Below are 13869 nucleotides of genomic sequence, written 5' to 3' on the forward strand. Positions count from 1 at the left end.
TACAGGTACACAATTTAATATTTATTATATGCATTTTATATACATTATTTTTCAACAGCTGTACGTTTGCTTTGTGGTACAATCTTAAAAATTTGCTGATTCATAGTCTGGAAAACAAAAACCTTACAAAACTCATCAAAACTCGCAAACTGATCAGAAAAGGTTTTTGGAAGACTAGAAAAAAATACTTTATTGTCTTAATCATGCATTACACAAAGAAAATCTTTAGTTACACCATAAAATTAAGCACATCTAAAAAAACAAAAACAAAAACAAAAACAGGGGAAACTAGTCCAATTCCAGCAGACTTCAGTATCCTGATTCAACTTTTTAAAATATGTATGTAATGGCAATAAAATATTCTCCAATTTTTTTTAAACTAGATTGTTTTGTTCTGGAATCATGGTAAATCAAGATAGTATCTTGGGGAGAAACACCTTGGTTTGTAACTTAACTATAAAACATCCCATTTTTAGTCTATTTTAGACTGTTCAAAGAGTTCCAAAATAGATACACAGGTTCCCTTAGCACATTAATAAAAGGATATAAAGACCAACAAAAAGTGAAATAAATAATAAGCCATTAGCAAGATGGATAATCCTTGATAAATAAACTTGTAAATACAGTAAGATGTACAAAATATCACATAGTGATAGGATGTCAGATTAGTTTTTAAAGAGTTCATTTGGAGTACTAGACTCCACGGCTTTGTTTTAATACATTTAATAGTCCTTGATTCATGAAGACGTGTAGACGAAGGTGATACAGCATCTTAGGAAGGACTTAGCTGAGCTGTATTAGGCAAAAGGAGGACAGGAAGTGGTTACAGGTGGCAGGTTAGTGAGAGCTCTGTGTTTTAGGGCTGTGTAATGCAGAAAAACATCAATATGACCTTGAGCACTGTGGTGACAGGCTAAATATATAAAAAGACTTATAAAAACTAGAATTTTATCCAAACATTTTGTGCAACTAATGCTAAAATATTTTAAGTTAAATTTTCTTTTCTTTCTTTTTTCTTTTTTCTTTTTTAAAGCAAAATAAGTTTAAAAGGGAATCTGTGGCATTCAACCGATAAATGTAAGGTAACTAAGAGATGAAAAACGCTCCTCTTGGAGCTTGCTTCCCCACAAGAGCGCCACATTCCTAACCCTAAGGCAGCACACAGAGTCCAACAAAAAGAAGTCCTTTATTTATTTAATTGTTTTGTTGTTGTTGTGAGATCAGACTCCACATTGGCTTAAACATTAAAAAAAAAAAAAAAAAACTACACTCAGTTCATATCCAGTATACAGCACAGACACTGGAGTCCTTTTTCTTTCTGTCCCACAAATACAGTTAATTACAATTAAACTAATAACCTGACATGAAGATGTGATTCCCAACAACTTAAGCCTGCCCCCAATAGCTTGACCCAGGCAGATCACATGTAGTGTCATATCAGTAACCTTCTTGATGGCAGTGATGCAGACAGACCCTCTTTCTGACCAAGACAATCTGTTTTCATGATGTGAGTCTATGTCAGTTCACACAAATACTTTGGCAAGGGCGTCAGCTCCTGCACTGGCGATATATGCCTTTGACGGATGGAAAGCAACATCATAAATTGACTCATCCAATTTCTTCCTATGAGCTGTGATTTCTTGTACACATGTCTTACTGTCCAGATTCCATAATCTAATGGAGCAGTCATGGCCTGTAAAAGACAAATAAAGCTTGTTACTGAAGAACAATTCTTTTATGAAGTTTGTGAGTTGTACAGAAGTTCAAACTTACTTCCAGACATCAAATAGATTCCATTGGGATCTACTGCTAAACTTGTAACAGCATCCAAATGAGCTACCATAGAATGGATCATTTTACCTATAAAACAAAAACAGGAGATTCATGTTGAAAGGCAGAAGATAAAATACACCATCAACATAGCAGTATTTTCAGTTTTGGAAAAATACTCATATTTTTACAATTTTAACCATTTGGGAGGACACAATTCACAGTGGGCACCACCACCAAGATCTCTATCACATGTTCATCACTGAAAAAGAAAACCTTGCCCAGTCCCTAGGAACAAGGGTCTACTCTTTCTAGAGACTGATCTATTCCAGATGCTTTATACTCAACACATTCTGAATATGTGGCTTTTGTGTCTGGCTTCTTTCACTTAATATATTTTTCAAGATGCATCTATTATACTAATAGTCTGAAGAAAAATTTTAATATTGTTATTTTTAAGACTTTGCTCCTAAATGAAACATTGCCCTACAGGTGGGAGAAAAAGGACTCAGGAGATTAAACCGAAGGTCACATGTCTGAGGAAAGTGGAATCTTGGAAGATTCTGGAAGTCCTGTTCCACCCACTCTAAGTTTTTATTTCAATTTTTAATTTATGTGAATGCATGTGTGTCTGTGTATGTGCACAGGAAGTCAGAGAGGTGCCGGCTCCTGAAACTAGATATGGGCACTGAGACTGGAACTCAGGCCCTCTGCAAGAACAATCTGTGTTCTTGGCCACTGAGCCGTCTCTCCAACCCTTAAGTTTTCTAGCAGTCGTAAACAAGTGCTGGGGAGAGCCTCTTCAGAGCTGTCCTCTGCCTGCGGCCCTGCCTACGCTGTGCAGAGAACGCCACCCTCTCCCACGTCGGGTGGGCTTTTCCCTGTTGCAGCTCCCTTTGTTGATCCATTACTGCTCCTGCTTATGTAACCCTCACTTATATTCTTGTTAGTGACCTCAAAAAGATCTTTTTGGTTCACCAAGTCGGACTACGATAAAATGACAGACAAAATAACGATTTCGGACTGTCCTGGGTTTCTTTACTGGGGTGAATCTTATGTATTGTCTTATCATAAAAGCCCACCATGCAATAAAGATTCACTTATTTTTGTGTGTCTGCAAGTTTAATTTTTTTAAGATTAATTTCATACGTATGAATGTTTTGCCTGCATGTAGGTATGGGTGCACCAAGTAGGTAGCCGATGCCTCCACATGTCAGAAGAGGGCACTGGAAACTGGGACTAGAGTTACAGATGTTTGTGAGGCATGTGCTGCTGGGAGTCAAACTTGGGTCCTTTGCAAGAGGAACAAGTGTTCTTAACCTCTGTGCCAACTCACCAAGTTGAAATTTAAAACAAGCTGTAAATACAAAATTGTGCAGTACAAAGTTTTGGGGGGAAAGAGTGTCCTACAGTGGCAACATGACTTGATGAATGAAAAGCAACATTCTAACTTGATTCATTCGGGGGTATCCAGTAGGCTCATCAGGTAGAGGCTTGCCACCAAGCATAACTACCTGAGTTTGAGTCCAGGGAGGAGAACCAACTTTTGCAAGTTGTCCTCTGACCTCTACATGCATGTGCCCATATACACAAATATATGTTGAAAGAGCAACAACAAAACAAGGCCGGGCATGGCAATGCACGCCTTTAATCCCGGAATTTGGGGGGCAAAAGGCAAGTGGATCTCTGTGAGTTTGAGACTGGCCTGGTCTAGCCTGGACTACATAGAGAAAAGCTGTCTTAAAAAAAAAATCCAAGAAGGGACTAAAATAACAAACATTGATACTTTATAGACATCAATTCCCATTTAACCAGCACCACTAGGATGCTGATTTACAGGAAGTCCTATAAATTTAAGTTATGGTCATCTGCCATAGTGCTGGCCTTGTGTGACATTTTATACTGGGATATAAGAGACCTACTCTCCTTACTTACCCCTGGACCACAGCTGTTGACCTGAACACAAAACTAGAACACAGTCAAATATGCAAACCATAAGAAGTTGAATCATTTTTTGGCAATACTTTGCTTCTGCTGATTTCAAGCCACAGCTGCTTATTTCTCATTATCACTAAAGTTAATTAACAGGTTAATTTTAGGAGTTGCTGATACCTCAGTAACATAAACTTTACTTAATATAGTATTTTTAATACAAAATTTTTACTAATTGTTTTATACAATGTATTTTGCTTAATCAAATTCACTCCCCACTTCTTTATCTCCTCCCCCCAATTTCATGTCTTTCTTTTCTCTTATTTTTGAGATTAAAATATAATTACATCATTTTCTTCCCTTTCCTCCCTGAAACCTTCAGTGGTGATTTGAACAAGAATGGCTTGTTCCATTGCTTGGTCATTAGGGAGTGGCACTATTGAGGGATTAGGTGTGACCTTGTTGGAGCAAGTGTGCCTCTGTTGAAGGAAGTGAGTCGCTGGGTGTGGGCTTTGAGATTTCCAAGGCCCGGTGTCTCTCTTTTCTTCTTACTGCCTATGGATTCATGTGTAGAGCTCTCAACCACTTCTCCAGCCCCGTGTCTGTCTGTGTGCTGCCATGCTCCAGACTATGAAAATGGACTAAACCTCTGCAACTGTAAGCAAGCCAATTAAATGCTTCTTTTATTTGTGTGTCATGTTCTCAATCAGACTATGAAAATGGACTAAACCTCTGCAACTGTAAGCAAGCCAATTAAATGCCTTCTTTTATGTTGCTGTGGTCATGGTGTCTCCTCACAGCAACAGAACAGTGGCTAAAGACACCCTCCCAATATATCCGCCCTTGTTCTCTTTCAAATTCATGGCCCTTTTTTCATTAGCTTTAACGTGCATATAGGTACATGTATATACATACATATTCCTAAAAATAACCTCATCAGTGTGTACTATGTTACTTGTAAGTATGTTTTCGGGGCTGACCATCTGGTGTTGGATAATCATTGGTGTGCTCTTCTCCCACTTTTAGCGTTTCTTAGTGGGAGAACAATCTTTCTCCCACTTTTAGCATTTCTTAGTTCTACCTACAGTTCTTTGTATGTGGTTGAGGCCTATCTATGGTCATTGTCCTTGTTCAGCTCATGTTTAGGTGGCCATGTTGGTGAGACTTTATGAGTGTAGCTTCTGTATTCCCAGGAGATACTGTCTCACAGCAGACTTCCCAATCCTCTGGCTCTTATAATCTTTCTTCCCCTCTTCTACAACAATCCTTAATCCTTAGGTTTAGGAGAATAAAATGTGTAGTCTAGGTTAGCTTTGAACTTGAGCTAATAATCCTCCTGCCTCTGCCTCTTCAGCACACAACTTTGGCTCTTCAAATTTTATTTTGTTTTATGTGTACAAGTGTTTTACCTGCATGTATGAAAGTGCTCTGCATGTGTACCTGGTACCCACTGAGGCTAGCACACACAAAGTGCTGGATCCCCCAGAACTGGAGTTAAAGACCACTGTGTGGATGCTGGAAACTGAACCTGGGATCCTCTGCAACAGCAGTAAGTTCTTTTAAACACTGAGCAATCTCTCCAGCACAAACTTTCATAATAATAATAAATCCACCAAGTCCAATCTGTGCTGCCCATATACTCATGGGTACAGGGTCTCCTACTGGAAGATGATCAACCTAAATCCTTAAAGAGGCCACATCTGTTGCAGAATATTTGTTTACACTGTAAAGATGTATCTCTGCCTAAGGCGCTTTCTGATTGGTTTAATAAAGAGCTAAATGGGGGGGGGGGGGGCTGGAGAGATGGCTCAGCGGTTAAGAGCACTGACTGCTCTTCCAGAGGTCCTGAGTTCAATTCCCAGCACCCATATGGTGGTTCACAACCATCTGTAATGAGATCTGGCACCCTCTTTTGTATACATAATAAATAAATAAATCTTAAAAAAAAAAAGAGCTAAATGGGCAATGGCTAAGCAAGAGAGATAGGCAAGACTTCCAGGCAGAGATAGGATACTCAAGATGAATCTAATCACAGACGCCAGCCAGATGCAGAACTAGCTGGACACACAGAATGGGAAAGAGGTAAAATCCATGTGATAGAACATGAATTAATAAAAATATGGGTTAAGTTACAAGAGCTCATTGAGACAAGCCTGAGAAAGGCCAGCCTTTCATAATTAGTAAGTTTCCATGTCATTATTTGGGAGTTGGCTGATGGGACAGAGAAAGATTTAATAGATACACATCCATAAAGAAAATGAACTCTCCTTCTTCCGGTTATCCATTCTTCCCAATAGAAGCCTAAAAAACCTCGAGTACAAATAGTTCCCTTCCAACCACCTATCATCAAGTTTCATTTAAAATGTCACATTTATAGCCAAGCATGGTAGCATATGCCTTTAATCCCAGCACTCAGGAGGCAGAGGCAGGTGGATCTCAGAGTTCAAGGCCAGCCTGGTTTACAATGTGGGTCCAGGAGGGCCAGAGCTACACAGAGAAACCCTCTCACAAACAAACAAGTCACATTTATGAGGGTGACTCAATTCATTAATCTAGTTCTAGTTTTCTCCTCTCCTGAGAATGATCCCCACCCCCAAATTTATTATGTCTTTAACTAAAGACTAAGATGAAGCTACACGCTTATCGCAGGGGCTCTAATTTTCCTCGTTTAAACCCTAGACTTCCTGCCTACTATCTGTGTGTATGTCTGTGTATGCTGCATGCACACTGATGGTGTGGGTACATGGAGAGGAGCACACACAGAGACGCCAGAGCAAAAGGCCACATGTCTTCCTATATGCAGTAGAAGATTATTTTAAGGTGTGCTACTTTTGTTTATGTTGCATTTGTTTAACTCTGTGAAGCTGTGTTACTGTGCCTTTGTAAAACACCTGATGGTCTAATAAAGAACTGGCCAATAGCAAGGCAGGAGAAAGAATAGGCAGGGATGGCAGGCAGAGAGAATAAACAGAAGGAGAAATCTGGGAAGTGGGATTGGAGAGCTAGGAGCCAGAAAAGGAGGAAGACTCCAGGGGCCAGCCACCCAGCTACACAGCGAGCCACAGAGTAAGAGTAAGACTTCTGTTAAGAAGTTAGAGAACATTGCCGGGCGTGGTGCTGGAAATTGAAGAGCAAGTACTGTTAATTATTGACCCATCTCTCCAGTCCCAACGTTTAATATTCTTAATCTGATTCTAAAAAGGTCCTATTTCTTTCTCAAATTTTATATTTGTTTTGCCTATTAGAAATTGCTGCTCCAGCACAAATTCCTACCACTGTGATTCTACCTCCAAACACCTCTTCTATCTTCTTCCCCTGAAAACTGCAGCAATGGTGCAGCATTTACAAGCACTTCCCATTCTCCCCGTGGACCAGAGTTTGGTGCTAACACTCACACTTCCCTAGTAACCATCTGCAAAACCCAGTTCCAAGGGATCCAACACTCTCTTCTGGCTTTCACTGACACCCACACCCACATACTCATATACAGACATATACACATAATTAAAAATAAAGCCAGGTGGTGGTGGCGCACGCCTTTAATCCCAGCACTCGGGAGGCAGAGCCAGGTGGATCTCTGTGAGTTCGAGGCCAGCCTGGTCTCCAAAGCGAGTTCCAGGAAAGGCGCAAAGCTACACAGAGAAACCCTGTCTCGAAAAACCAAAAAATAAAATAAAATAAAACCTAAAAAAATAAAAACAAAACAAAACATCCATAACTTATTGTTTCTTAAAGCAAAACATAAAACAACACCACATGTAGCAGGACTTACCTTGTGCATGCAGACATATGTATGCATATATATGTATCTCCTAATTCTCTCAGAAAACAAACTCTCAATAAAGCAAGAATAACATCTTTCCATGAAGATATTAAGTACAATATAAAATCCTGAGTACATTTTTAATCATTAAAATCATTTATTCAAATTTCGGGGGAGAGGGGGTAAGACAAGGTCTCACTATATATTCTAGAATGACCCAGAACCCTTAAGTCTTCCTGCCTCAGTCTCCTACATGCAGGGATTAGAAGCATGTACCACCATGTTTGGCTTACTCATTTATTTATTGAACCCATTTATAGTATCAATTTTTATCATGTTTCAGATTTTTCGAGAAAAAAAAATCCACAAATTTACTATACATTATATAAAATGACATTCTAGCTAACCAGAAACACCAGTTATGGGAACAGACTAGGTGACAATACTTAAATCAATAACCAATTATCTTTGACAACACAGTATATGAAGATAATCTAACAGTTTAATGTAGCAATGTAACTAGATACATATATGCATGTGGTACTGGGAGATCAATTTTTTAGAATTTCTATTGTGTGGAGCCCACTGTACACCAACAAGGCTTTAGACTTGTTAACAGAAAGAATTGGTAGAATGCAGAAACAATCTGTTGTTGTTTGTTTGATTTTGAGACTGGAGTCTCATATATCTCAGAGTAGCCTTGAACTGGCTATGTACCCAAGAATTTTAAACTTTAATAAAAGTATTTCTACTTAATTAATGTATGTATATATGTCTAGTGTTTGCACCAAGTGCATCCAGGAGACCACAGAAGTCAGAAGAGGACAGCAGATTCCCTGGAACTGGAGTTACAGCTATGAGCCACCATGTAGATGATGGGACTCAAACTCAGGTCCTCTGTAAGAGCATCAGTGCACTTAACCACTGAGCCATCTCTCCAGCCTCTCATCTTCAACCTTCTGAGTGCTGGGATAAGAGGGATGAACCACCATGCTCAGTTTATGTCGTGCTGGGGACTGAATCCTGGGCTTGGTGCATGTTAAGCAAGCACATACCCACTAAGCTACATCATCAAACCCTCACTTTATTTTTTACTGTGTAAACTCTTATTGACTCACTTCTTGATTTCTTCCAAAAAAAGAGCTCTGGAGACACACTTTTTGATCACCCCTTGTGGTAGTTTGAATAGAATGGCCCACATAGGCTCATATTTGAACTGTTACAACTGCTGGAAAGCATTAGGTGTGGAGGTGTGACCTGTTGCAGGAAGTGTGTCACTGGGGGTTTCAAAAGTCCACACCAGGCCTAGTCAGTCTTTCTCCCCACTCTCTCTCCTCCCTCCCACCCGCCCCCTCGGAGTACCTTGGTCATAGTGTCTCTTCACAGCAATAGAACAATGGCTAAGCCATTCTCCCAAAAAATAAAAGTTTCTGTTAAGAAAAGAAATCTTTTTGCTGGATACAGTGACACATGTCTGTATTACAAGTACTCAGAGACTGACAGGGACGGACAACTTGAGGCTAGTCCGAGTAGAGTGTGACCTCAGCTCAAACAAACGAATCTTTCTGAAAACACAACAGAAATAATCTCTGCTCTTGCTCAATGGAAGACATTTATGTTCCATAAAATACAGAATTGATTTGAAAAGGCATTTAACTGAGAACATCCACATGAACATGAATTTGGTTTTCTATGCAAAATGTAGATCTGTGAATATTCATTTAGTTCTCACCTTGTTATACAGAGTTAAAGAGAATCGGTCCATATTTGTTATTTGGACTTATGTAATCCTCTAAATGCTGAAAATTATTGCCTTGCCATATTCTAGTTTGTTGTGTGGCCTGGTAATCTGCAGTCCTATAATAATGCTGTGGTTAACAATGAAGTTTCTAAGTCATTAAATAACATGCCTGTTTAGGTTCTCCTCAAAGTAGCCCAAGTTGTCAGACATTTCCTGAAAGAGTATTTTTTAAAGACTTTTTTCAGACAGAGACACAGACAGGGGGGGGGGGGGGGGAGATATGTACACATGAGTGTGGATGCCTGCAGAAGCTGGAGGTACTGGATCCTCCGAAGCTGGAGTTACATGCAGTTATAAGGAGACGTATATAAGTGCTGGCAATTGGACTTGGATTCTTTGTAAGAGCAGTACCAGCTTTAGCCATTGAGCTATCTCTTCAGCACCCCAAAGCCAGTATTTTATGTAATATTCTAGGTAGTAACAGAAAACGGGTCCTTAGAAATATATCCACTGGGCCCCTGCAATGGTTGAACAGGTAAGGCATTTGCCACACAAGCCTGATGGCCTGAATTTGGTCCACACAACATATATAAATGAAGGCAAGCACCTACCCTACAGGTCTTATACCCTGCACATGTCTGCTGTAATGCTCATGCTTCCAATTACATACATCATATACACACAATAAATTTTTAGAAATATATACATGTACGATTGAAGCTATACGATAAAGATGACAGCAAACCATATGAGTCACGGAGAAACAGTTTTAAGAACATACTCAAAATACCAAATAAGTGATATATGTTGCTATATTAAAACAACATGAAAATATTCAAATAGTAGATTTTTATCTAAAGAAATGGTATTAGACAAAGTATTATACATAATCAAAAATAAAACTTGCACATTTAAGAGTGCTATACTAAGCAAAGCAAAAATGAGTTAGAGTAGCTTAGCAGCAATAATGTAGATCTGTGGTTAGGTAATTAAGTACCATGTGTGAGTCTCCAGCACCTCAAAAAAATGCATGATTTCATGATTCCATAAACCAAAAGACAACATTCCTTATATAACAGAACAGTACTTTCAATCACCTGAAGCCTTACCCGTTTTATTGTCAAAAAACTTGATGTGTCTATCTTCATGAGCAGTTATTGTAACAGGAAGTGTGGGATGACTTACTACTCTGTTAATGTGATTGCTAGATTGTAAACCTGAAAAATAAAGGAACAGAGTACTTTAAAATACAAACCACTCGGGTTGAGCCTTAGTAATAGCTCAGTGTTTTAGACTACATCAGGACCCGGTACATACAGAAATGATGTACAATCAGTATAACATAAATTATTTTCCATATTAAATTCATAGTTATTATGAAAATTAGCTAAAGACCACCCTCCTTCATGTAATAATCTTCTTAAAGAAATTTCAAAGAAATTCATGAAAACTTACCAGAATCTACCTGTGATGAAAGCATCACCAATGACTGTGATGTTTCTAAATCATAAATTACCGCACTACCAGTATTGAAAGAGGTCACCATATGAGCTGGATCACAGCCTATAAAGTCAACTGATGTAGGTATCCCATGTCCTGTAAAGAGGCCAAAATAGATTCATGTGTATTTATCTGCACACACACGCACACACAAAATTCTGAAATTATATGAATAATGAAAAAGAAGCAATGTGTTAGGGTGAAAAGAAATACTTCTCAGTTATTTAAAAAGTTATTATCTATAATATTCTATTTTACATTATAAAAAATATAACCAAAGAGTAGAGACACATAAAAATTATTAGTCTAACATGGTGTAACCCTTATCTTGCTATGCATTTTATTTTAAGGTAGAGGAAAAATAAAAACCTGTTCATTTAAAATATCTGCCAATTTTCGTAGGGAAAATGAAAACAAAACAAAAAACCCACAACAAAATAAACAACCCCCAAAACAAATAAATAAACCCAAACCTGGAATTCTCCTACATCACTCTCTTGGAAGACTCTTGCCAAATATTAAGCCTTGCCAAAGAGTTAATACAAGTCAAAATCTGGATCAATAAAAATGAAGGACGCCTTAAATCCCAGCACTACAGAGGCAGAGACAGGAGGATCTCTGTGCATTTCAGGCCAGCCAGAGCCACACAGAGACTTTTAAAAAAAAAGCTTGGACCATGCAATCCACTGGTATAATAGTATCCCAAAGTGGAACATACAGCAATTCTCTTCCTTAACACATTAATAATTTGAATTAATAATTCAAATGACAAGTAGGTAAAATCTGGAGTCTAATAATTAAAAATCTGGATGAAGTAAGAAGCAAGTATCTAATTTTTACTTCTTAAGGTATGGGTATCTGATATATCATAGAATCGCAAAATACAAAAAAGATAAACAAAACTGAACATATACTACCCACTTAAGATGTCTTAAAACAATACATATTTAAGTTCAAATCAAAGGTCTGATGAAAAACTTAATTTGAAAAACTCAGACTATAAGACCAACAATATTATAAAGATGTACACAAACATCTTCAAAAAGTAAAGCTGGTTAACCCTTCTATAATAAAGATTTACAGGCTAGCAAGAAGGCTTGGCAGGTAAGGGTGCTTGCAGTCAAGCCTGACTGACAGTCTGAGTTTGTTCCTCAAGACCCACACATAGTAGGACAGAGCAGATTCCCTCAAGCTGCCCTCTGCTCTCCACGTAACACAAATACAAACATATTTTATACAAAAATGAAAATAATAAAAATCATGAAAGCAATCCCATTTGTGCTTCTCATTAAAGGTGTTGTAATGACTGTGGCTGTCCCATCCCACCCTGAACACACAGACCTACGTGCTCAGTCATGGCACACATGGTTTTTAGGCAGGGGTATTTAAGACTATGATCCCATCAGTCCTTACAAGCAGCTGTCCTTGTTTCCTATAGCTTTTTTTTTTTTTTTTTTTCTTCGAGACAGGGTTTCTCTGTGTAGCTTTGCGCCTTTCCTGGAACTCGCTTTGGAGACCAGGCTGGCCTCGAACTCAGAGATCCACCTGGCTCTGCCTCCCAAGTGCTGGGATTAAAGGTGTGCGCCACCACCGCCCGGCTCCTATAGCCCTTTTAAGTAGTATCATTTGTCTACTTATTGGTAAGTGCAAATATGTTTATTTTTAAAAATAGAAAATGATCTGAAAAAGACCAAAAAGCACAGAGCTTCGCTGACATCTGCAAAGCACTTCCAGTAAAACAGGACTAAGTAAAAAGATAATGGCAAGTTTTATAAAATTCTTTAAACACTTCTCTTTGGATCAGTAAAGAAAGAATTGCTTTCTCCTTTTTATTTTCCAGGTTTTTGTTTTAACAAACGTTCTTCTTGGAAAAGCAAAATTCTTAGCAGGTAGAGGGGGCCCTTGTTACTGGGCCTAACAGTGGTGGAGGAAACAGATTCCTGCCAGTAGTACTCTAACCTTCCTCCACGTGTATGCCAAGGTGGTGTGTGCAAAACACACACACACACACACACACACACACACACACACACACACACACACCACAAATATATTTTTTAAAGGCTCTTTGGACAAAGCAGTTAAGAGTGTTTGCTACTCAGATTTCTGTTTCCAGCACCTGTCAGGTAGCTCACAACTTCCTGTATGCAAGCAACTCCAAGGGATCCTAGCCTCTATGAGCACCTGCAATCACGTGCATATACATGAGACACAGAAATCAGTGATAAAGCTTAAAAAAAAAAAAAAAAAAACCAACAAGGAAAAAAAAACCCCACTGCTTTTGAAGAGGCAAATCTGACTTACCCTTGTCTCCATTGTAAGTGCAAATACAAGGCAATTTCTCTTGAGGAGTCCACAACCTAACAGTGCCATCTGCTGAACAAGACAGTAACTGATTTTTTATGCCACTATAGGCAAGACCCCAGACTGCATCTGTATGAGCAACTAAAGTGCCGGCTAGAACATTTGACTCTGTAAAAAAACAAACAAAACATTAGTTGGAAGAAGTTTGGCAAATGATAGATAACTTACCACGCAATTAAATTTAAAAATGTATGTAAAGCCAGGCATCATGGTGCATGTCTTTTATTCCAGCACCTGAGAAGCAAATATCTGTGTGTTGTAGACCAGCCTGGTCTATGTAGAGAGTCCAAGGCCAATCAGGGCAATATGGTAAGACCCTGTCCCCCCAAAAAAGCAAAACAAAACATAAAAACCACAAGATAAACCAAAGCACAGTGAATATTTCTAAATATTGAATTGTGGGTGATTGGTATCATTTATTCCAACAATACTAATACTATTTGTATATTCACAATTTCTATAAAGTATGTACAAAAAATAAAACAAACTATACTACTCACTTAAATGGCACAACAATGGTGTGTTCACCTAACTAGAACTCTCAATGTGCTGACTTTCAGGATACTTTAATTTTTAATTAATCAACTAATTAATTAACTTTGATTTATGTAGCTCTGGCTGTCTTCAAACTTATAGACCAGGCTACAAGTAGACCAGGCTAGCCTTGAACTCAGGGATCTGTTTGCCTCTGCTTCCTAAGTGCTGGGATGAAGAGTGTGCACCACCACCATCTGGTAACTTTCAAAAAATTTTAACATAACTTCAGCTAAGTGAAGACACTTTCCTTCCAACTCTTCTT

At 38.5% G+C, this 13869-nt stretch overlaps 1 protein-coding gene across 1 annotated transcript in view; it reads right to left on the bottom strand.

Moving 5' to 3' along the window:
* Window positions 1-13869, bottom strand: part of Strn3 (striatin 3) — an 88473-nt gene continuing 74604 nt past the window's right edge. Inside the window, 5 exon segments of the mRNA XM_028869674.2 lie at window positions 1-1693; window positions 1774-1860; window positions 10316-10423; window positions 10662-10802; window positions 13011-13178. Of these exon segments, the coding sequence (XP_028725507.1) occupies window positions 1524-1693; window positions 1774-1860; window positions 10316-10423; window positions 10662-10802; window positions 13011-13178 (674 nt within the window). The 3' untranslated portion in view covers window positions 1-1523.

The sequence above is a fragment of the Peromyscus leucopus genome, chromosome 14 (genome assembly GCF_004664715.2).
Source record: "Peromyscus leucopus breed LL Stock chromosome 14, UCI_PerLeu_2.1, whole genome shotgun sequence".
In the NCBI taxonomy this organism is placed as follows: domain Eukaryota; kingdom Metazoa; phylum Chordata; class Mammalia; order Rodentia; family Cricetidae; genus Peromyscus; species Peromyscus leucopus.